Source organism: Equus quagga, chromosome 1 (genome assembly GCF_021613505.1).
Source record: "Equus quagga isolate Etosha38 chromosome 1, UCLA_HA_Equagga_1.0, whole genome shotgun sequence".
Taxonomy (NCBI): domain Eukaryota; kingdom Metazoa; phylum Chordata; class Mammalia; order Perissodactyla; family Equidae; genus Equus; species Equus quagga.
The window spans coordinates 154,157,134-154,176,664 of NC_060267.1; the positions used below are offsets into that span (position 1 = coordinate 154,157,134).

At 36.1% G+C, this 19,531-nt stretch overlaps 1 protein-coding gene across 5 annotated transcripts in view; it reads right to left on the bottom strand.

The window, feature by feature from the left end:
• The window catches only part of ZCWPW2 (zinc finger CW-type and PWWP domain containing 2), a 150,001-nt gene that overhangs the window by 78,428 nt on the left and 52,042 nt on the right, over window positions 1-19,531 (bottom strand). For all 5 annotated transcript variants that reach the window (XR_006889307.1, XR_006889308.1, XM_046665760.1 and 2 more), the window contains 2 exons: window positions 18,695-19,048; window positions 7,973-8,132 (listed from right to left, as the gene is read on the bottom strand). Coding sequence is in view for 3 of the 5 variants with exons in the window: in XM_046665760.1 (XP_046521716.1) it covers window positions 7,973-8,132; window positions 18,695-19,048 (514 nt within the window). In the remaining 2 variants the exon portion in view is untranslated. The remainder of the gene's footprint in view (window positions 1-7,972; window positions 8,133-18,694; window positions 19,049-19,531) is intronic.

The window sequence follows — 19,531 nt, forward strand, 5'->3', positions numbered from 1 at the left end:
ATGAGTTGGAATAAAAAATGAAAATAATTATTTAGGAGGGGAAGAGCAAAGGGTCTAAATCAGTATTGGTCAACTAGGTAAGAGACCACCAGAGAATAGACTATATTATACACGAGATTCTAAATACAAACTTCAAGGTAGACACTAAAATAAAGTACAGAACAGAGTCACAAATCATAGATAAGGAAAAATCTAAGAAACCCAGCATAAGAAATTGCAGTATTAAATGGGTAGTCTAAAGCACACAGGAAAAGAAACACAGGAAAACAAGATAATGAGCGACAGATTGACAGCATTAAGTCCACATGCATCAATAATCACTCTCAATGTGAATGGATTGAACTCTCCAATAAAAAGACACAGAGTGGCAAAACGGATTAAAGAACACAATCCAACAATTTGTTGCCTCCAGGAAACACACCTCAGCCCCAAGGACAAACACAGACTCAGGGTGAAGGGGTGGAGGACAATACTTCAAGCAAATAGCAAGGAAAAAAAGGCAGGTGTTGCAATTCTCCTATCAGACCAAGTGTATTTCAAAATAAGACAGGTAAAGAGAGACACAGAGGGACAATATATAATGATCAAAGGGACACTTCATCAAGAAGAAATAACGCTTATAAATATCTATGCACCCAACACAGGAGTACCAAGATTCATAAAGCAACTATTAACAGACCTAAAGGAAGATGTTCAAAACAACACAATAATAGTAGGGGACCTCAACACCCCACTCACATCAATGGACAGATCATCCAGACAGAAAATCAACAAGGAAATAGTGGAGCTGAATGAAAAACTAAAACAATTGGACTTAATAGACATATATAGATCACTCCACCCTGAAGGAGCTGAATACACATTCTTCTCAAGTGCACATGGAACATTCTCTAGGATAGACCATATGTTGGGAAACAAGGCAAGCCTCTACAAATTTAAAAAAATTGAAATAATAACAAGCATCTTCTCAGATCATAGTGCTATAAGGCTAGAAATTAATTACAAGAAAAAAGCTGAGAAAGGCACAAAGATGTGGAGACTAAACAACACACTACTGAACAAGCAATGGATCATTGAAGAAATTAAAGAAGGAATAAAAAAATACCTGGAAACAAATGAAAATGATGGCATGCCATACCAACTCACATGGGATACAGCAAAAGCTGTATTAAGAGGAAAATTCATCGCAATACAGGCACATCTTAACAAACAAGAAAAATCCCAAATAAGCAACCTTAAAGCACACCTAACTGAACTAGAGAAAAAAGAACAAATGAAGTGAAAGTCAGCAGAAGGAGAGAAATAATAAAAATCAGAGCAGAAATAAATACTATTGAAACGAAAAAGGCAGTAGAAAGGATCAATGAGACAAAGAGCTGGTTTTTTGAGAAGATAAATAAAATTGACAAACCACTAGCCAGACTTACAAAGAAAAAAAGGGAGAAAGCTCAAATAAACAAAATCAGAAATGAGCGAGGAGAAATAACAACAGACTCTGCAGAAATACAACAGATTATAAGAGAATACTACAAAAAACTATATGCCAACAGAATGGATAACCTAGAGGAAATGGATAAATTCTTGAACTCCTACAATCTCCCAAAGCTCACTCAAGAAGAGGCAGACAATTTGAACAGACCAATCACAAGGAAAGAGATTGAAACAGCAATCAAAAACATCCCAAAGAATAAAACCCCAGGACCAGATTGCTTTCCTGGGGAATTCTACCAAACTTTCAGAGAGGATTTAATACCTATCCTTTTCAAGCTATTCCAAAAAATTAGGGAAGATGGAACACTTTCTAACACATTCTATGAGGCCAACATCACGCTGATACCAAAACCTGACAAGGACACCACGAAAAAAGAGAACTACAGGCCAATATCACTGATGAACATAGATGCAAAAATTCTAAACAAAATTTTGGCAACCAGAATTCAGCAATTCATCAAAAGAATCATACATCAGGATCAGGTGGGATTCATACCAGGGACACAGGGATGGTTCAACATCTGCAAATCAATCAACGTGATACACCACATCAACAAACTGAGGAATAAAAACCACATGATCATCTCAATAGATGCACATAAGGCATTTGACAAGATCCAACAGCCATTTATGATAAAAACTCTGAACAAATGGGCATAGAAGGAAACTACCTCAACAGAATAAAGGCCATATACGACAAACCCATAGCCAACATCATACTCAATGGGCAAAAACTGAACCCCATCCCCCTGAAAACAGGAACGAGACAAGGATGCCCTCTATCACCACTCTTATTTAACATGTACTGGAGGTCCTGGCCACAGCAATCAGGCAAGAAAAAGGAATAAAAGGAATCCAAATAGGGAGGGAAGAAGTGAAACTCTCGCTGTTTGCAGACGACATGATCTTATATATAGAAAACCCCAAAGAATCCATTGGAAAACTGTTAGAAGTAATCAACAACTACAGCAAAGTTGCGGGGTATAAAATCAATTTGCATAAATCAGTAGCATTTCTATACTCAAGTAATGAACCAACAGAAAAAGAACTCAAGAATACAATACCATTCACAATCACAACAAAAAGAATAAAATACCTTGGGGTAAATTTAACTAAGGAAGTGAAGGACCTATATAATGAAAATTACAAGGCCTTTATGAGAGAATTGGATGACGACATAAGGAGATGGAAAGACATTCCATGTACATGGATTGGAAGAATAAACATAGCTAAAATGTCCGTTCTACCTAAAGCAATCTACAGATTCAACGCCATCCCAATCAGAATCCCAATGACATTCTTTACAGAATTAGAACAAAGAATCCTAAAATTCATATGGGGCAACAAAAGACCCTGAATTTCTAAAGCAATCCTGAGAAAAAAGAACAAAATGGGAGGCATCACAATCCCTGACTTCAAAACATACTACAAAGCTACAGTAATCAAAACAGCATGGTACTGGTACAAAAACAGGTGCACAGATCAATGGAACAGAATTGAAAGCCCAGAAATAAAACCACACATCTATGGACAGCTTATCTTTGACAAAGGAGCTGAGAGCATACAATGGAGAAAAGAAAGTCTTTTCAACAAATGGTGCTGGGAAAACTGGAAAGCCGCATGTAAAAGAATGAAAATTGACCATTCTTTTTCACCATTCACCAAAATAAACTCAAAATGGATTAAAGACCTAAAGGTGAGACCTGAAACCATAAGGCTTCTGGAAGAAAACTTGGGCAGTACACTCTTTGACATCAGTATTAAAAGGATCTTTTTGGACACCATGCCTTCTCAGAGAAGGGAAACAATAGAAAGAATAAGCAAATGGGACTTCATCAGATTAAAGAGCTTCTTCAAGGCAAATGAAAACAGGATTGAAACAAAAAACAACCCACTAACTGGGAAAAAATATTTGCAAGTCATATATCTGACAAAGGCTTAATATCCATAATATATAAAGAACTCTCGCAACTCAACCACAAAACATCAAACAACCCAATCAAAAAATGGGCTGGAGACATGAACAGACATTTCTCCAAAGAAGATATACTGATGGCCAATAGGCACATGAAAAGATGCTCATCATCGCTGATCATCAGGGAAATGCAAATCAAAACTACACTAAGATATCACCTTACACCCATTAGAATGACAAAAATATCTAAAACTAATAGCAACAAATGTTGGAGAGGTTGCGGAGAAAAAGGAACCCTCATACACTGCTGGTGGGAATGCAAACTGGTGCAGCCACTATGGAAAACAGTATGGAGATTCCTCAAAAAACTAAAAATAGAACTACCATACGATCCAGCCATCCCACTACTGGGTATTTATCCAAAGAGCTTGAAGTCAGCAATCCCAAAAGTCCTGTGCACCCCAATGTTTATTGCAGCACTGTTTACAATAGCCAAGACGTGGAAGCAACCTAAGTGTCCAGCAACAGACGAATGGATAAAGAAGATGTGGTACATATATACAATGGAATACTACTCAGCTGCAAAACAGAACAAACTCATTCCATTTGCAATAACATGGATGGACCTTGAGAGAATTATGTTAAGTGAAATAAGCCAGCGAGAGAAAGATAATCTGTGTATGACTCCACTCATATGAGGAATTTAAAACTATGGACCAAGAACAGTTTAGTGGATACCAGGGGAAAGGTGGGGTGGGGGGTGGGCACAAAGGGTGAAGTGGTGCACCTACAACATGACTGACAAACATTAATGTACAATTGAAATTTCACAAGATTGTAACCTATCAATAACTCAATAAAAAAAAAGTCATAAGGATTCTCACCGATCTTGGGAGAAGAATAGATGAACTCAGTGAGAACTTCAACAAAGAACTGGAAAATATATAAAAGAACCAATCAGAAATGAAGAATACAATACTGGAAATGAGTCCCTCACTAGAGGGACTCAACAGCAGAGTCGATGATACAGAAGAATGGATCAGAGAGCTGGATGACAGACTAGAGGAAATCACCCAAGCTCAAGAGAGAAAAGAAAAAAGAATTAAAAAGAATGAGAACAGTCTAAGGCATGTCAGGGACAAGATCAAGCACACTAATATCATGTTATAGGTGTCCCAGAAGGAGAAGAGAGCGACAAAGGGGCAGAGAATTTATTTGAAGAAATAGCTGAAAACTTTTCTAACCTAAAGAAAGAAACAGATATCCAGGTACAGGAAGTACAGAGAGCACCAAACAACATAAACCCAAAGAGGCCCACACCAAGACACATTATAATTAAAATAAAGACAAAGAGAGAATCCTAAAAGCTGCAAGAGAAAGGCAGTAAGTGAGATACAAAGGAAACCCCATATGTCTATCTGCTGACTTCTCAGCAGAAACCTTACAGGCTGGAAGGGAGTGGAATGATATATTTAAATTGCTGAAAGGAAAAAACCTACAGCTAAGAATACTCTACCTGGCAAGGTTATCATTCAGAATGGAAGGAGAGATAAAGAGTTTCCCAGACAAGCAAAAATTAGAGTTTATGACCAAGAAACCAATCTTAAAAGAAATGCGAAAGGGACTTATTTAAGTGGGAAAGAGAAGACCACAAATAGGAATAAGAAAATTATCCAAAAAAAAAGGGTAATAAAATCACCGGTAAAGGGAAACATATGGTAAAGGTAGCAGATCAACCACCTATGAAGATAATATGAAGGTCAAAAGACAAAAGTACTAAAATTACCTATTTCTATGATAAGAGGGTAACGTATACACACACACAAAATAAGAGGTTAGATAAGACATCAAAAACATAAAATGCGGGAGGAGGGGAGTAAGAGTAGAGCTTTTAGCAAGAGGTCAAACTAAAGAGACCATCAACTTATTATAGATTGCTATATACGTAGGTTATTATAAATGAACCTCATGGAAACCAAAAACCAGAAACCTATAATAAATATACAAAAAATTAAGAGAAAGGAACACAAACATAATACTAAAGAAAGCCATTAAACCAGAAGGGAAGAGAGTAAGAGAAGAAGAAAGGAAAAGAGAAGAATTACTAAAACAATCAGAAAAAAAGTAACAAAATGGCAATAAGTACATACGTATCAATAGCTACTTTAAATGTCAATGGACTAAATGCTCCAATCAAAAGGCATATGGTGGCCGATTGGATAATAAAACACGACCCGGGGCTGGCTCCGTGGCCGAGTGGTAAGTTTGAGTGCTCGGCTTCAGAGGCCCAGGGTTTTGAGGGTTTGGATCCTGGGCATGGACATGGCACCACTCATCAGGCCATGCGGAGATGGTGTCCCACATAGCACAACTAGAAGGACCTACAACTAGAATATACAACTATGTACTGGGGGGCTTTGGGGAGAAGAATAAGAAAAAGAAAAGGATTGGCAACAGATGTTAGCTCAGGTGCCAATCTTAAAAAAAAAAAAGATCAGACAACTTGTGCAATGTGCATTCCTCCTCCACCTCTTCTAGAAAACTCTTTAAGAAAGTCTACTTTGTCTACTATACATTATTTTTTGTGTAAGTGATCTTTTTTTAATGAGAGCAGGGGGTGTGCATTTAATATCTGGATCAATGCGATACAGTGTAAAGACAGCATTTGAAGATGTAGGAGCTCCAGTGCAGAGAGGATCACAAAAGACTAAATCCCTGGGAAGTTTAGGCAATAGAACTGCAGGTTGGAGTCAATACTACCTCCATCTCTAAGAGACAGGAAAATCTCAGCTATTCCTAGGTGATACATAGTTTGAAATTATTCATTTTCAACTAATTTCTCATATGTATCATTTTTGTCCATTTTTCTACCTTTGTTGTCAATATTCCTGAGTTGACCTCTGTGCTTTCTCTTTCTTGAGTAGATTGGGGCAATGAGGCTTCAATTATCTGTAAGTCTCCCCTTCCTGGCAAGCAGAGACCTTCAATAGCCAGAAGTAGGGAATCAGAGCACAGCAAGACAGTCTGGCACATGCCAGCTGAATGTGAGGTAAAGGGGAACTAAAATTTCAGCCTTACATTAAGAGATCCAGAGAAGAGGTTTCAGCGATTATATCAGCTCCAAGGGAACAGTAAAGAAAAGACACAGACAAGAAGAAAAAATTAAGGGACAAGAGCAGAGCCTGTAGATAGGTATCCTGACTGACAGTCGAGGAGAGAGCATCCCCAGAGCCTGTGGGCACCCAGTGAGTTATCCACCCAGAGCACACAGCCAGTTGGGGGAGTTGGAGAAGGATGAGTGGAAACAAACACTATTTTCTTCTGCTCTCATCCTTGCATTAGGGGCCTACTTAATTTAAACAGCTCTGAATTCCTGGTCTTTGCCCAGAACTTTTAAGTTTGCTTTTATGCTTTCAGAAGGTTGAAACTTATGGCTCCTGAATCTTGAGTTTGGCTTTGTTTTGAACCAGATTTTTTCCTTGTCCCAGTGATTAATGGTATGCTTCTGGAATCAGACTACCCAAATTAATCCTGACATAACTCAAATCCTGAGAGTAATACTAGTTAAGACAATTTAAAAACACATTTGATTATATACTTACATTTAAATATAATTTCTTAAGAATGCTCTGCTCTTTACCACATTGTCAAATATCTCAAATTCTAAAGTTTGCTTCACGAGAAGCTAGGAGGTTTCGTCATCCTTGTCAAAATAGCCTTCCCTTCCAGCTGCTTTCAAGCTGAACGGAACAACGATACTGTTTATGCCAAAGATATAGTAAAAGCCCATTTTAAAGTACCTTATATTTCCACAGATTTACTTATACTGTGGATTAAACGGCATGGCTTCACCGTACATACACTTATATGTGTATTTGAATATATATCCTTCTCACTATAGAAAACCACACAAATTGAGTCAAAGGCATACACATTTCTGACATCTACTTTTTAATCATATTTCTAATGAAAACATTGTTTGCAGATGAAATGTTTCAATATTAGAGTATAAACACAGATAACTAAATTGATTTATAACAATTAAAACAAACCCATGGAAATAGATCCTGTTCACCTATTCTCATCAACCTGAGAGTTTAGTCTGTTCATTAATTGCAGTGTGTGATTTAAAGTTTAAAAGGAGTCAAAAAGATGCTGAATAAGTTAGTACAATGAAATATTCTGTTTGAAACTGAAAATCTGTTGCACTCCATTATTAATTTTCCCTGTGAGCTAGAGCTACAACTTAGTCTCCTCAAGAGAATTAAAAAATTACCAAATGATAATCTTAAAATGGTTCTAAAAGGCAATTATATAAAGTCCTCAGTTGACTTATACCATACTGCCATTAGAAAAATAAAATCTAAGACTACCTCATGGCTATTTTTGTATCTACGTTTCCTTTGAAAAAACTGCTTTAAAAATACAAATATTGGAGTTTAAACAAATAGTACATATTATTTTGTTTATATTAATATAAAATATACCTTTTAGGATCTGAGACAAAAATAGCCATAATTAAAAACAAGTGCAAAGGCAATAAAGTTTTGATGTTACTGTACCTACCTTTAATGTGATACTGTAATGTTGAACAAATGTTGCATTTATCCATGATCTTGAATGGGGATCACCCAGGAATTCTATGTGATACTGTTCAACATTTCCATCCACATCATAGGTCACGTATTTCCCTTTAAAAGGATCAGGGCAAAGTATCCCTGGCCAACTTTCAAAAGAAAATATTTTTAATTATTTTGATGCTTTAAAAAAGGCAGACATTAATACATCTGTCACAATCATATGTCATACTTTCTCCTTTGAATTTTAATAACTTTTCCACAAAACAATCATATTCATGCTTGTATCTTTTAAACGTAAGATATTCATTTGATACATGTAATTAGTTGTATCTTTGTAGATAGAGCTTTGAAATAGTCACAAATTTAAGTATACATAAGATATAATGAGAAAGAATTATAAGACAAAAGAATGATCTCCAGGCTCTATAAGAGATATTTAGGTACTGCTAATAGGAAAGACAAGAGAGAAAAGATTCATCAGATTCATGGCAGGGTTGAGTCAACTCTTACTAATCAGTGATTAGTTAATAAAATGTTAACCCATTGATTGGGTTTCTGACAGGGTAGGAGAGAGCTGTCAAAGGATTACTGGTAGCTGAGGCAGTGAGAATACTGGAGATAATAACTACTGTGGGAAGAGCAGAAATAGAGCTCAGCAGTTCTATAGTGTCCCTTTTTCCTCCCTATCTGGTCCATTTTGCAGGTGACCAAATTGCTAAAAGTCCTCAGTGCTGGAAATAAATTTATCCTTTACTAAAAATAAATCTTTAGGGGTGTATTCTTTCATGACATAAACTTCCGGAAATTGTTTGATGTGTTTCATTTGGCAGAACATACTATATATATCAACTAAGTTTTAACTATTTTACCAACCTTTCTAGACTCTGACATACTGTTCAGAGAATAAAGCAGGAAGGAAAGGCAGCAAAGGAGGTCAGGAAGCTGTGACTAAGGAATGTATACTCAAAGCCTGACTGAATTTTATAGATCAAGATCCAAAATAGGCATATCTAATATACCCAAACATTCAAAAATCAGTACAACTGTCGTTATACCTCAGTCTGCAGCACTGCAGAGTGAAAAAGATACTAAGGTTCAAATCAGAGACCCAGGCTCCAGTTCTGCCTTCTACCAGTCAAGAGGCTTCAAGCAGGTAACTACGCCTCACAGTAACTCTATTTCCTCACTGAGTTGTTAAAAAGTTCAAACAAACATGTACTTTACACATTTTTGTTTTTTGGCAAATTAAAATATTGTAAAGTGATATCATTATGGGGTTTCCCCCCGCCAAATTCACATGTTGAAGTCCTAACCTCCTGTACCTCAGAATATGACTGTATTTGGACACAGGATCTTTACAGAAGTAACTAAGTTAAAAGGTGGGCCCTAACCTAATATGACTGGTTTCCTTACAAAAAAAGAAGATTAGGACACAGACATCCACAGAGGGAAGACCATGTGAAGATACAAGGAAGAGACCCATCTACAAGCCAAGGAGAAAGCCTCAGGTGAAATCAACCCTGCTGACACCTTGATCTCAGACTTTCAGCCTACCAAACTGTGAAAAAGTACGGTTCTGTTATTTTTAAGCCACTCAGTCTATGACACTTTGTTATGACAGGCCTAGAAAACTAATACAACCATATACAGATAAGATAACCGGTATATTTGAGAAGTAGAAAGTGATACAAAAACATTTTTTGCTTCATTTAGATAATTATTTAGAAACTAGATAAATTAGCTATTTAGATAATTTTAAAACCTAAAGGAAGTACACAAATCATACTGTAAAGAATCTGAAATTACAAAAATACAAAATCTGTAAATTGCCTGGATTTGTGGACTATAGGTTGATCTACTAAATTATCAACTGATATTAAAGTTATTAAATCATAAATATAGAAATGTATCTATCATAACCAACTACAAAAAAGTTTTTACAGATATAATTTAATAACACAATGTAAACTAATGAAAATATTCCATGCTTAGTATTATTAATGTAAACATTTGATTCCAGCAAGTTGATGAGTCCCAAGTATAGCTGCCAGGAGGTAATGACTTGGGTAACTTGGGTAAGTTACCAGGGATGGTGAAGAGTGAGAATGGAGCAGGTGGCTGGCTGCTCCTTGGATGCTGAGCAGAGTCCTGTGGCTCTTGGGCGTCTCTGAGTTAGGGGAAAGGGAGGGGGAGGGCTGCCTGGAAGCCCCGGATCATGGAGGAGGAGGGCTAGGGGATTACAAATTGAGTCAGATTCTGGAACCCAAAGAAGCCTAAAACTTTGGAAGAATTGGAAGTGATAATGGAAAGTAAAGTAGAAGTTCAGGAACTAAATGAAGAAGACTGTCTGGTTATTATCAGGTTCACAGCACAATATTTTATTGCTATTTGGCGACTCTTATTGGGCTGTGCTTAAGAGTAAAACTTAAGTGGAGTTTATCTTTGAAACCTACAATGGAAATCTACATTTCGGAAGGAGCCCACTCAAAATAAGAAGACTTCAATAGGCAGATAAATGACAAAGTGAGTGGCAGGTGTGCAATGGAGACCCCCAACTTACTGGAAATGTGGGAACAAGTGGGTCCTTCAACCTCATTAACAGCTATTTTAAAAGCAACCAAACCGTGATTGTTGCATTAACATATTTGTTTAAACTGTTCGTGAAATATAAGGGGCTCATGTTTAATACTACATTATTTGCATGTCACCTCAATTTTAAAAAGGATTACTGCCAACCAATATCAAATTACAAGTTTCACCTACTCCACTCAGTTTAAAACAGTCTCAGGATTTCTAACACTTAACACATGAAAGAAAGACTATTTTGCATTTATTATGCATAAGATGAGCTGATACTTTTCTGACATAAATTCTGATACAAGTAGTTTTTACATCAAACCTATTGGGCCCAAGTGTATTCAATTTAAATTATTACTTTATAAAATGTAAATAAAAATAGAGCTGACTCCTAAAAAGAATTTGATGCCAATTAAAAAAAAAGCTTCTGTTCATTATTTAAAACATTTTATATTATAGAAAATATTGCATGCTGATTTAAAGATGAATTATAAAAAGTATCATTAAATGTCCATAGAACTAGGGCACTTTAGTATTTCTTCAGGCAGTGCAAAGGAATTGTCTGACTCCTAGTCTGTATATCTTGGCTAAAATGGAATGTACCAAACTTTAGAAAAAGCTGAGGAGAGGCAATAGATACAGAAAACATGATTAGTTCTCTCCAGCTGCTATATACATCATCTTCTCTGACTTGCTGTGATTGAGGAAAGCTGATGTCCATTTCTTGCCCTCACACTGACCTCAATTTGAGTTCCAAAACTGTCAATGAGATAGCACATTGTGCATTTCTACTTCCCAATTTTTCACTTTCATATTGAGGAGAAATTCTCAAGTGTTGTTTGGGGGCTTAAAGGTGGAGAGTAAGAACAGGCAACACAATGGAAGGGTATCAGAATTACAAGGAAAGTGATGAATTTTAGAATCTGTGAGTGGCAGGAGGTAGAATGTACAAATACAACAAGGTCAAATAAATCTCAGGTGTTGGAATCCACCTGGGGAAAGGCGAAACTTTGGTAGGACAAGTAACTTCAAGGGAAGTGTAAATGTATCATAAAGAAACTGATGTCCTACCCATTTCTTATCCAGTGGGAATGATAAGCTAAGATAGCTATTGCCTTCAACAGAAGTTGAAGCTTAAGCATGATTTCAGTTGCAATATATTTATACTCAATGAGAAGTACATGACTGCTATTTTTAAAACATGGTTTGGATGTTCAAGAGGAGAGTACATTTTACTTGGGTCTCACTCCTAATCTGTGGGAAATGAAATGAACAAGTTGGAGTCATCCCTAATTGAACGTTATATTTGCCAAGAAATCTTTGGGCTATACCTAACTGCAGCGGCTGATGGGAAGAGGAAATTTCCCATCTACACACATACATATTATAAGTATATTAATCCATAGGCAAAAGAATGTAATTAAGAAGTAATCAAATAATATTTTATAATACTCAAAGGATCTAGTAGAAATCTCCATTTATAAATTTATATACTATACCTAAAAAGTATTACTGGATTGGTTTGTTAATTTAAAGGTATATTTTATTACTAAACTGTTTGAACTACAGTAAATTAGAATGCAAATATATTGTCTATAAATTAATTTTCACACTTATGAGAAAGCTTTGTAAAATGTCTGTGTAAACATGTCCAAATATTTCCCTAAATAGAGCCTAGTTTCTGCTTGACAACGATCTTTCTGTATTAGTGAGATAAGTACTCTTTTTCAGTTTTTACCACTGTGCTCTTTCTAGCTGAATACAATGCTACTTGATCAATTATTAAAAATCAAGGCTGCTTAAACATTATGGAGATAGTTTTTCTCTTCCTAGTATATGCAGATATCCCCACCCTCAAGCACATAGAGGCATAACTCAAAGGCAAGAGGCTGCATATGTATTTTTATACATATATAAGTGTGTGCTATCTCACAATGTGGAGGTAAATGTAACTATTATAATTTGATTTTCCATGGAGCTTGCCCACAGACAAAGACAGTGCTATTCTCTTAACAATTATTTCTTTTTATTATATAAAGGTTAAATAAGCATTTCTAGATTTTGTATCAGTCTCTCTTTAGATTTTCTGGCTTTATTGGAGAGGGTTAACTCTTCTGATAAAGAAGAACTCTGAGATGTTGATAAGATTGAGTTTCTGAGCCTTCAAAGCTGGGTGTTAAGGCCATGGGCTAACGAGAATTGATCCAGACTATGCTACACTGCTATGTACCCCTGAAGCCAGCCAGCTAGTCTTTCCACTTGAAACTTCAACATCTATAACATTGCTTAATTAAGAACTAACGTTTGACTGTTTTTAGTAGGTTAATTCTAGCTTTATGTTCTATTACTGCAATTTGTTGTGTTATCATCTTTCTATTTATTTGTGGTACTGAGTAAACAATATAACAAGATTTGAGTTTCTCAATCTGTATTTTAAGTCTGTGCTCATTTGTACTTAGTTCATAAAGAGGAAGACATATATGTGACTACTTAGCCAAATGCATTCTATTCTTTCAATAAGCAAGAAAGTAGATATAGCTTTATTTTGTAGGCATTTTGATGGTCCTAATCATATATTACAGATAATTTAGGGACTGGAGCAAAACATGTTTCATTTGTATTTCAAGTCCTAACCCTCAGTTACAAGCACAAAACTGCAAAAGAAATTCCTAATCAGACTTCTCACATAATATTTCAGATATAGTGACAAGAAACAAATCCACTTCTTGAATTAGAGTTATTGAACCTTCAAAATTTCCATTAGAAAATACAAACTCTCTGCTTTCAGAATGTTAATTTAAGATATGAAAAATGATATGAGACTACAAATACCTTCATAAGTAACCTCATAAAATGAGTGTTCATATTCATGTCTTTTAAACTATTTGTTCTTACATAACTATCTAGTTCCTCTGCATGTCCATCCTAATTATTACACACAAGTCAATTAATTATATATATATATATTTTTTTACAACATTTCACACTTGATCCCTAGAAAAGCCCTCAGTAACAAAAGGTATATATCTCAAAAAGATTTCCACATGTGCAAAACTATTAAGTTTACTGGGCTGCCATAGGAAAATACCACAGACTGGGTGGCTTAAGTAACAGAAATTTATTTTCTCACAGTTTTGGAGGCTGGAAGTCCAAGATCAATGTGTCACCAGGGTTGGTTCCTCTTGAGGCCTCTCTTTAACTTGCAAATGGCTGCCTTCTTCCTGTGACTTCACATGATCTTTCCTCTGTGCAGGTGCATCCCTGGTGTCTCTTTGTGTGTCCAAATTTCCTCTTGTAAGAATACCCATCAGATTGGATGAGTGCCCACCTAGATGGTCTATTTTAATTCAATCACCTCTTTCAAGGCCCTAACTCCAAATTCAGTCACATTCTGAGGTCAAAGCTTTAACATATGACTTTTGGGGGAATGCAATTAAGCCCATGACAGTAAGTAAGAGAACAAGAACACAAATCTAGGTATAGACTTGAAGGCCTCCTGCATGTGTTGTGTGTGTGTGTGTGTGTTAGAATAAGCCCATCACATTCTCTCTATGAAGCAAACATCTTATATTCTTCATGGAGAATGGTTGAATATGAATGAAAACAAGTTAATATGAGCCAGAGTATGCCAGCTTTGAGAATGTTAAGTAGGAAAATGTAGTGTAAAATAGCAAGGGATTCTGGGAAGATAGCAGCAATGGTGTTAGTTTCAGAACCTCCTGAAGTTTCCCCAAAAGTACAGGCAGAGTAACTATAATAGCAAAGCAAAAACCTGACACACAACATCTATAACAAAACTAAGTGATTAGCTACCCACGTGAACACCAAAATAGGAGGAAGCAGGCACAAACTACTGACCCTTAAGGACCCACATATGATTAGCATCTGTGTGAGAGGAAATAGGGTGGTAGCAGGGGAGGCAACGAGAGGTCCGATGGGTTTGTGAGATCAGAACCTCAAAACTGCAAGAAGGATTCATTGGAAAGTGCAACAGGTCAAAGCACAGCAGCTAAAACTGCAAGGGGGATTACAACAAAATCTGAAGGTGTTAGGGCAGTCTGGGCCTTATGAACACTTAAAACTAACCAACAAAGCTCCTTTCCAGGACCAAAGCTCACATGGATGAGAAACTGCTGGGAGTATAATCCAAATTGAAGAGGACAGGACCCATAAGAATTAAGGAAAGAGAAGGTGCAAAAAAAAAAAAATGGGGATACAATACCAAAGGCATCATCCATGAAAGAAAAAAATTGATGTCAGGCTACACTAAAATAAAAAAATGTCTGCTCTGCAAAAGACACTATCAAGAGAATGAGAAGACAGGCCACAGACTGGGAGAAAATATTTGCAAAACACTTATCTGATAAAGGACTGATATCCAAAACATACAAAGAACCCTTAAGCTCTACAGTAAGAAAATGAACAACTCAATTAAAAAATGGGCAAAAGATCTGAACAGACACTTCACCAAAGAAGATATACAGATAGTACATAAGCATACGAAAAGATGCTAGACACCATATGTCACCAGGGAAATGCAAAGCAAAACAATAAAGAGATATTACTACACCCCTATTAGAACAGTCAAAATCCAAAACGCTGACAACACCAAATGCTGGAGAAGATGCAACAGGAACTCTCATTCATTGCTGGTGAGAATGCAAAATGGTACAGCCACTTTGGAAGACAGTTTGGTAGTTTCTTACAAAACTAAACATACTCTTACCAGACGATCCAGAAATCATGCTCCTTAGTATTTACCCAAGGGAGTTGAAAAACTTATGGCCACACAAAAACCTGGACATGAATGTTTTCAGTAGCTTTATTCATAATTGCCAAAACTTGGAAGCAATAAGATATTCTTCAGTAGGTGAATGGATATATAAACTGTGGTACATAAAGACAATGGAATATTATTCCCTGATAAAAAGAAATGAGCTATCAAGCCTCTAAGCCCATGAAAATATATAGAGCAACCTTAAATGTATATTACTAAGTGAAGGAAGTCAATCTGAAAAGGCTACATGCTATGTCATGACAGCAATATGACATTCTGGAAAAGGCAAAACTATGGAGACAATAAAAATATCTATGGTTGCTAGGGGTTAGTGGGAGGGAGGGATAAAAAATAGAACACGGGATTTTTAGGCCAATGAAACTATTCTGTATGATATTGTAATGGTGAATACATGTCATTATACATTTGTCAAAACCCACAGAATGTACAACACAAAGAGTGAACTCCAGTGTAAACTAAGGACTTTGGTTGACAATGATGGGTGAAGGCTGGTTCATAGATTATAACAATTGTACCACACTGATGTGGGATGTTGATGGTAAGTGAGGTTGTATGAGGCAGGGGAGGGGATATGTGGAAACTCTGTACTTTCTGCTCAGTTTTGCTGTAAACTTAAAACTGCTCTAAGAAATAAAGTCTATTAATCAAAATATGTAAATAGATAAATTTAATTAAAAATTTAAAAAGTAAAAGTGAGAAAAAAGCTAGGAAATCTCAGAAAACAAGTTCATATTTTTGATATTTTGAGAAAAAAACAGAATAAGGGGCTCGGGCTACATGATTTAGACAAAAAAGCTATAAAATCTATTCTGTAAATTCTAGTTCTGGAAAAGCTGAAGTGAACTCAATTGTCTATATTCCTCCCACTAAGTACACCTAAAAATCCTGAGTATTATATATCAAATAAACAAGAAAAAATTCTAAAAGGTGAAGAGACTATAAACCAGATAGGGGCCTTGGGACCTGAAAAATGACATGGCAGTGAGATCCCTGAGCTTTCTTTATGTCTCATATATCCTAGATTGGGTTCTGAAGAAGCCAGCAACCCAGAAATACCAATGGGTGCAAACAAACAAACAAAAAGCCCATATGAAGCCTTTCTTTCTAGTCAAAGGGACCAGGATAGGGATAGCCTAGCAAGACACAAAACATTTAAATAATTGCTTTATCCCAGTCAAACACCACGGAAAAAACTATGTATGGCCCCTCATATCTACCCTCACCAGCAAAGGCCAAGTGCTCAAGTGAGCCTGGACTTCAACCTACCCAGCAGTAATGAAGGACTCTCTCCCTCCCTGCTCAGGTGGTGGCAGAAGAGGCCTAGTGGGAAGCTGGGATTTTAGTCACCGTCCAGCATTAACAAGGTCTTCCCTCCATGGCATCAGTGGAAGTCAAGTGGGGAACAGTAGCAAGGTATCCCTACCCCTCTCAGCCAGGGTGGCGAGTGAGAAGCCTGAACTCTCACCCCTTCCCAGCAGTTAAGGAGGCACCCCTCCATCCCCAGAGAGTCAGTAGAGGCTGAGTAGAGAACCTGGACTTCCACTCCCACCTGGCAGTAACAAAGAGGTACCCCTAATACCCCTCCATTATAGTAGCAGAAGCAGCAGGCTAAAATAGATTTAAATAAGACCCAAAATGAAAAAAGTACAAAGTCTAGCAAATAAATAGAAGATCTAAAGAAAATCAAATGGGAATTTTAGAACTGAAAATACAGTAACCAAAATAAAAAGCTCAATGGATAGTCTCAACAGCAGAATGAATATAATAGAGGAAAGAATCAGTGAACTTAGAACAACAGAAATGATCCATCAGGGGCCGGCCTGGTGGCGCAGTGGTTAAGTGTGCACCTTCTACTTCGGTGGATCCTGGGTACAGACATGGCACCACTTGACAAGCCATGCTGTGGTAGGCATCCCACATATAAAGTAGAGGAAGATGGGCACAGATGTTAGCTCAGGGCCAGCCTTCCTCAGCAAAAAGAGGAGGACTGGCGGCAGATGTTAGCTCAGGGTTAATCTTCCTCAGAAAAAAAAAAAAAAAGAAATGACCCATCAGAATAGAGAGAAAATAGACTGAAAAAAATTCATTCTGACTTCCTTTTCTCTCCCCAAAGAACAAGAACTCATTTCATATAAAAGTACACAACAGGAAAGGATCATAGTAGAATCAAATATAAGTTATTGTGTTAAAAATAAATAACATCCCTATAAAAAATGAAAGCATGCCTGAGAGGTATGCCCTTAAAGAGATCAAAAATGTACCTGAGATTTTAAGGTGAACTAACAGAAATTAAAAAAATAATGTAGGTCATGGAAAAAATATAAATTAGAATTAGAAAAACTGAAAAAACAGACATTGAAGAAAAGCAAGATTTGAAAAGAGAGGTGGCAAAACTCATGAAAGAATTTTTAAATTTTTTAATAAACACTAACCTGGAAGGAACGTAAAAGAAAATAAGTTCAACTGATAATAGCTTCAGAAAAATAAAATATGGAAAGGGAAAAATATTTAAACTAAAAAATGAAAAGATGAAAACAGTTGAAGAAAAAGTAATACCAAAGATAACCAAAGAATATCCACCATAAGTAGTATAGGAGTCCTATTAAAAGAAAATCAAAATAACACAACAGAATAAATTTGTTGATGATTTAAAAATAATGTAATTGAAATTAAAAAACACTTGAAATTACATACTGAAAGTACATATTGCATAGTTGGGAAAATACCCAAAATGGGAAACACTGAGCTAAACAATACTAAATATACAAATCTAAAGAAAAAGAAAAAAAATCTTTCAGTCATCTAGGCAACAATTACAGAATATACATTTATTTCAAGATAGGCCATGATGGGCCATAAAATAAGATTCAGTGAAATTCACTACAACAGATTTAAATTAGAACTCAACAACAATAAGATATTTAAAAATCCCCGGATATTTGGTAATTTAAAAGTACACTTCTAAAAACTCACTTCAAAAAAGAAATCACAAAGAAAATTAGTACATATTTCAAACTGAATGGTAATAAAACACAACATATTAAAATTTGTGGTATGTAGCTAAAGCAGTGTTTAAAGACAAATTTATAGCTTTGTCTATATCAGGAAGAAAAAAGATTTGAATCAGTTACCTAACTTTCCAGTTTAAGGAACTGGAAAAAGAATAATTGAACGCAAAGAAGTCAGGAGAAGAATAAGGATGAGATCAGAAAACAATACGTGAGAAATCAGACAAATGAGAAAAAGTTGATTCTTTGAAAAGTTTTAAAAATTCATAAATGTACCAAGACTATACTTCAATAGTTTATTATAAAACAACCACAAAAACCTTACCTTGGCCAATTCTGTAATTTTACCAAAACCAGGCTTCCAAGAGGGAGCTGTGAATAGACAATCTTAAACCCACTTTGACGAAGCTGAGACTCTTCAGGAAAGTCTTCTTCAGAAATGGAGCACTTATTATATCTTGAATCAGTGTTCATGAAGCAGTACCATGGCTCATTGTGATCAACTTTGGCTGCATCCTCACTTGACAACAATCTCCATTTCAAACAACTTTCATTCTCACATTGAACCCACACTTTGTTTACATACATGTTGTTTTCCACTGAGGAATCCATTGCACTGTTACAATACTGTACTATTATCTTACTATCCAATTTTTCTTTTTCCATAAATGCATTGAATCTGAAATATAAATAAGAGGAAAATAGAAGGATAAAGATTAGGGAGTATAAGGAGAGAAAGTTCAAACCAAAATCTGAGAAATAGCTCTTTGATATCTTCTTTGTCCACCCCCTCTCTATTCTATAAAGACTAAACATGTAGAACATGTGATGTTTCCAGCTACCCAGAAACAAAGGAAAAAAATAGACGCATAAATCACTCTGGGGACAGAATGCTTCAAAATTAAAAATAAAAAAGTATGATGGAGCAGAAGAGGAGTAGAAGTTAACTACAATATCTACTAATCTACTACGTAGTACACATCTGGTAGGTATCCAATACTTTTGCCATAATAATAGCTAAACCTTATTGAATGCTATGAGCCAGGTATCATTCTAAGTGCCTTGTGCACACAGCTTATATAGTCTTCCCAACAACCTTAGTATGACCATTTTTAGAGAGAAAAGTTAAGTAATTTGTTTAAGGTACCAGAGTTAGTAGATA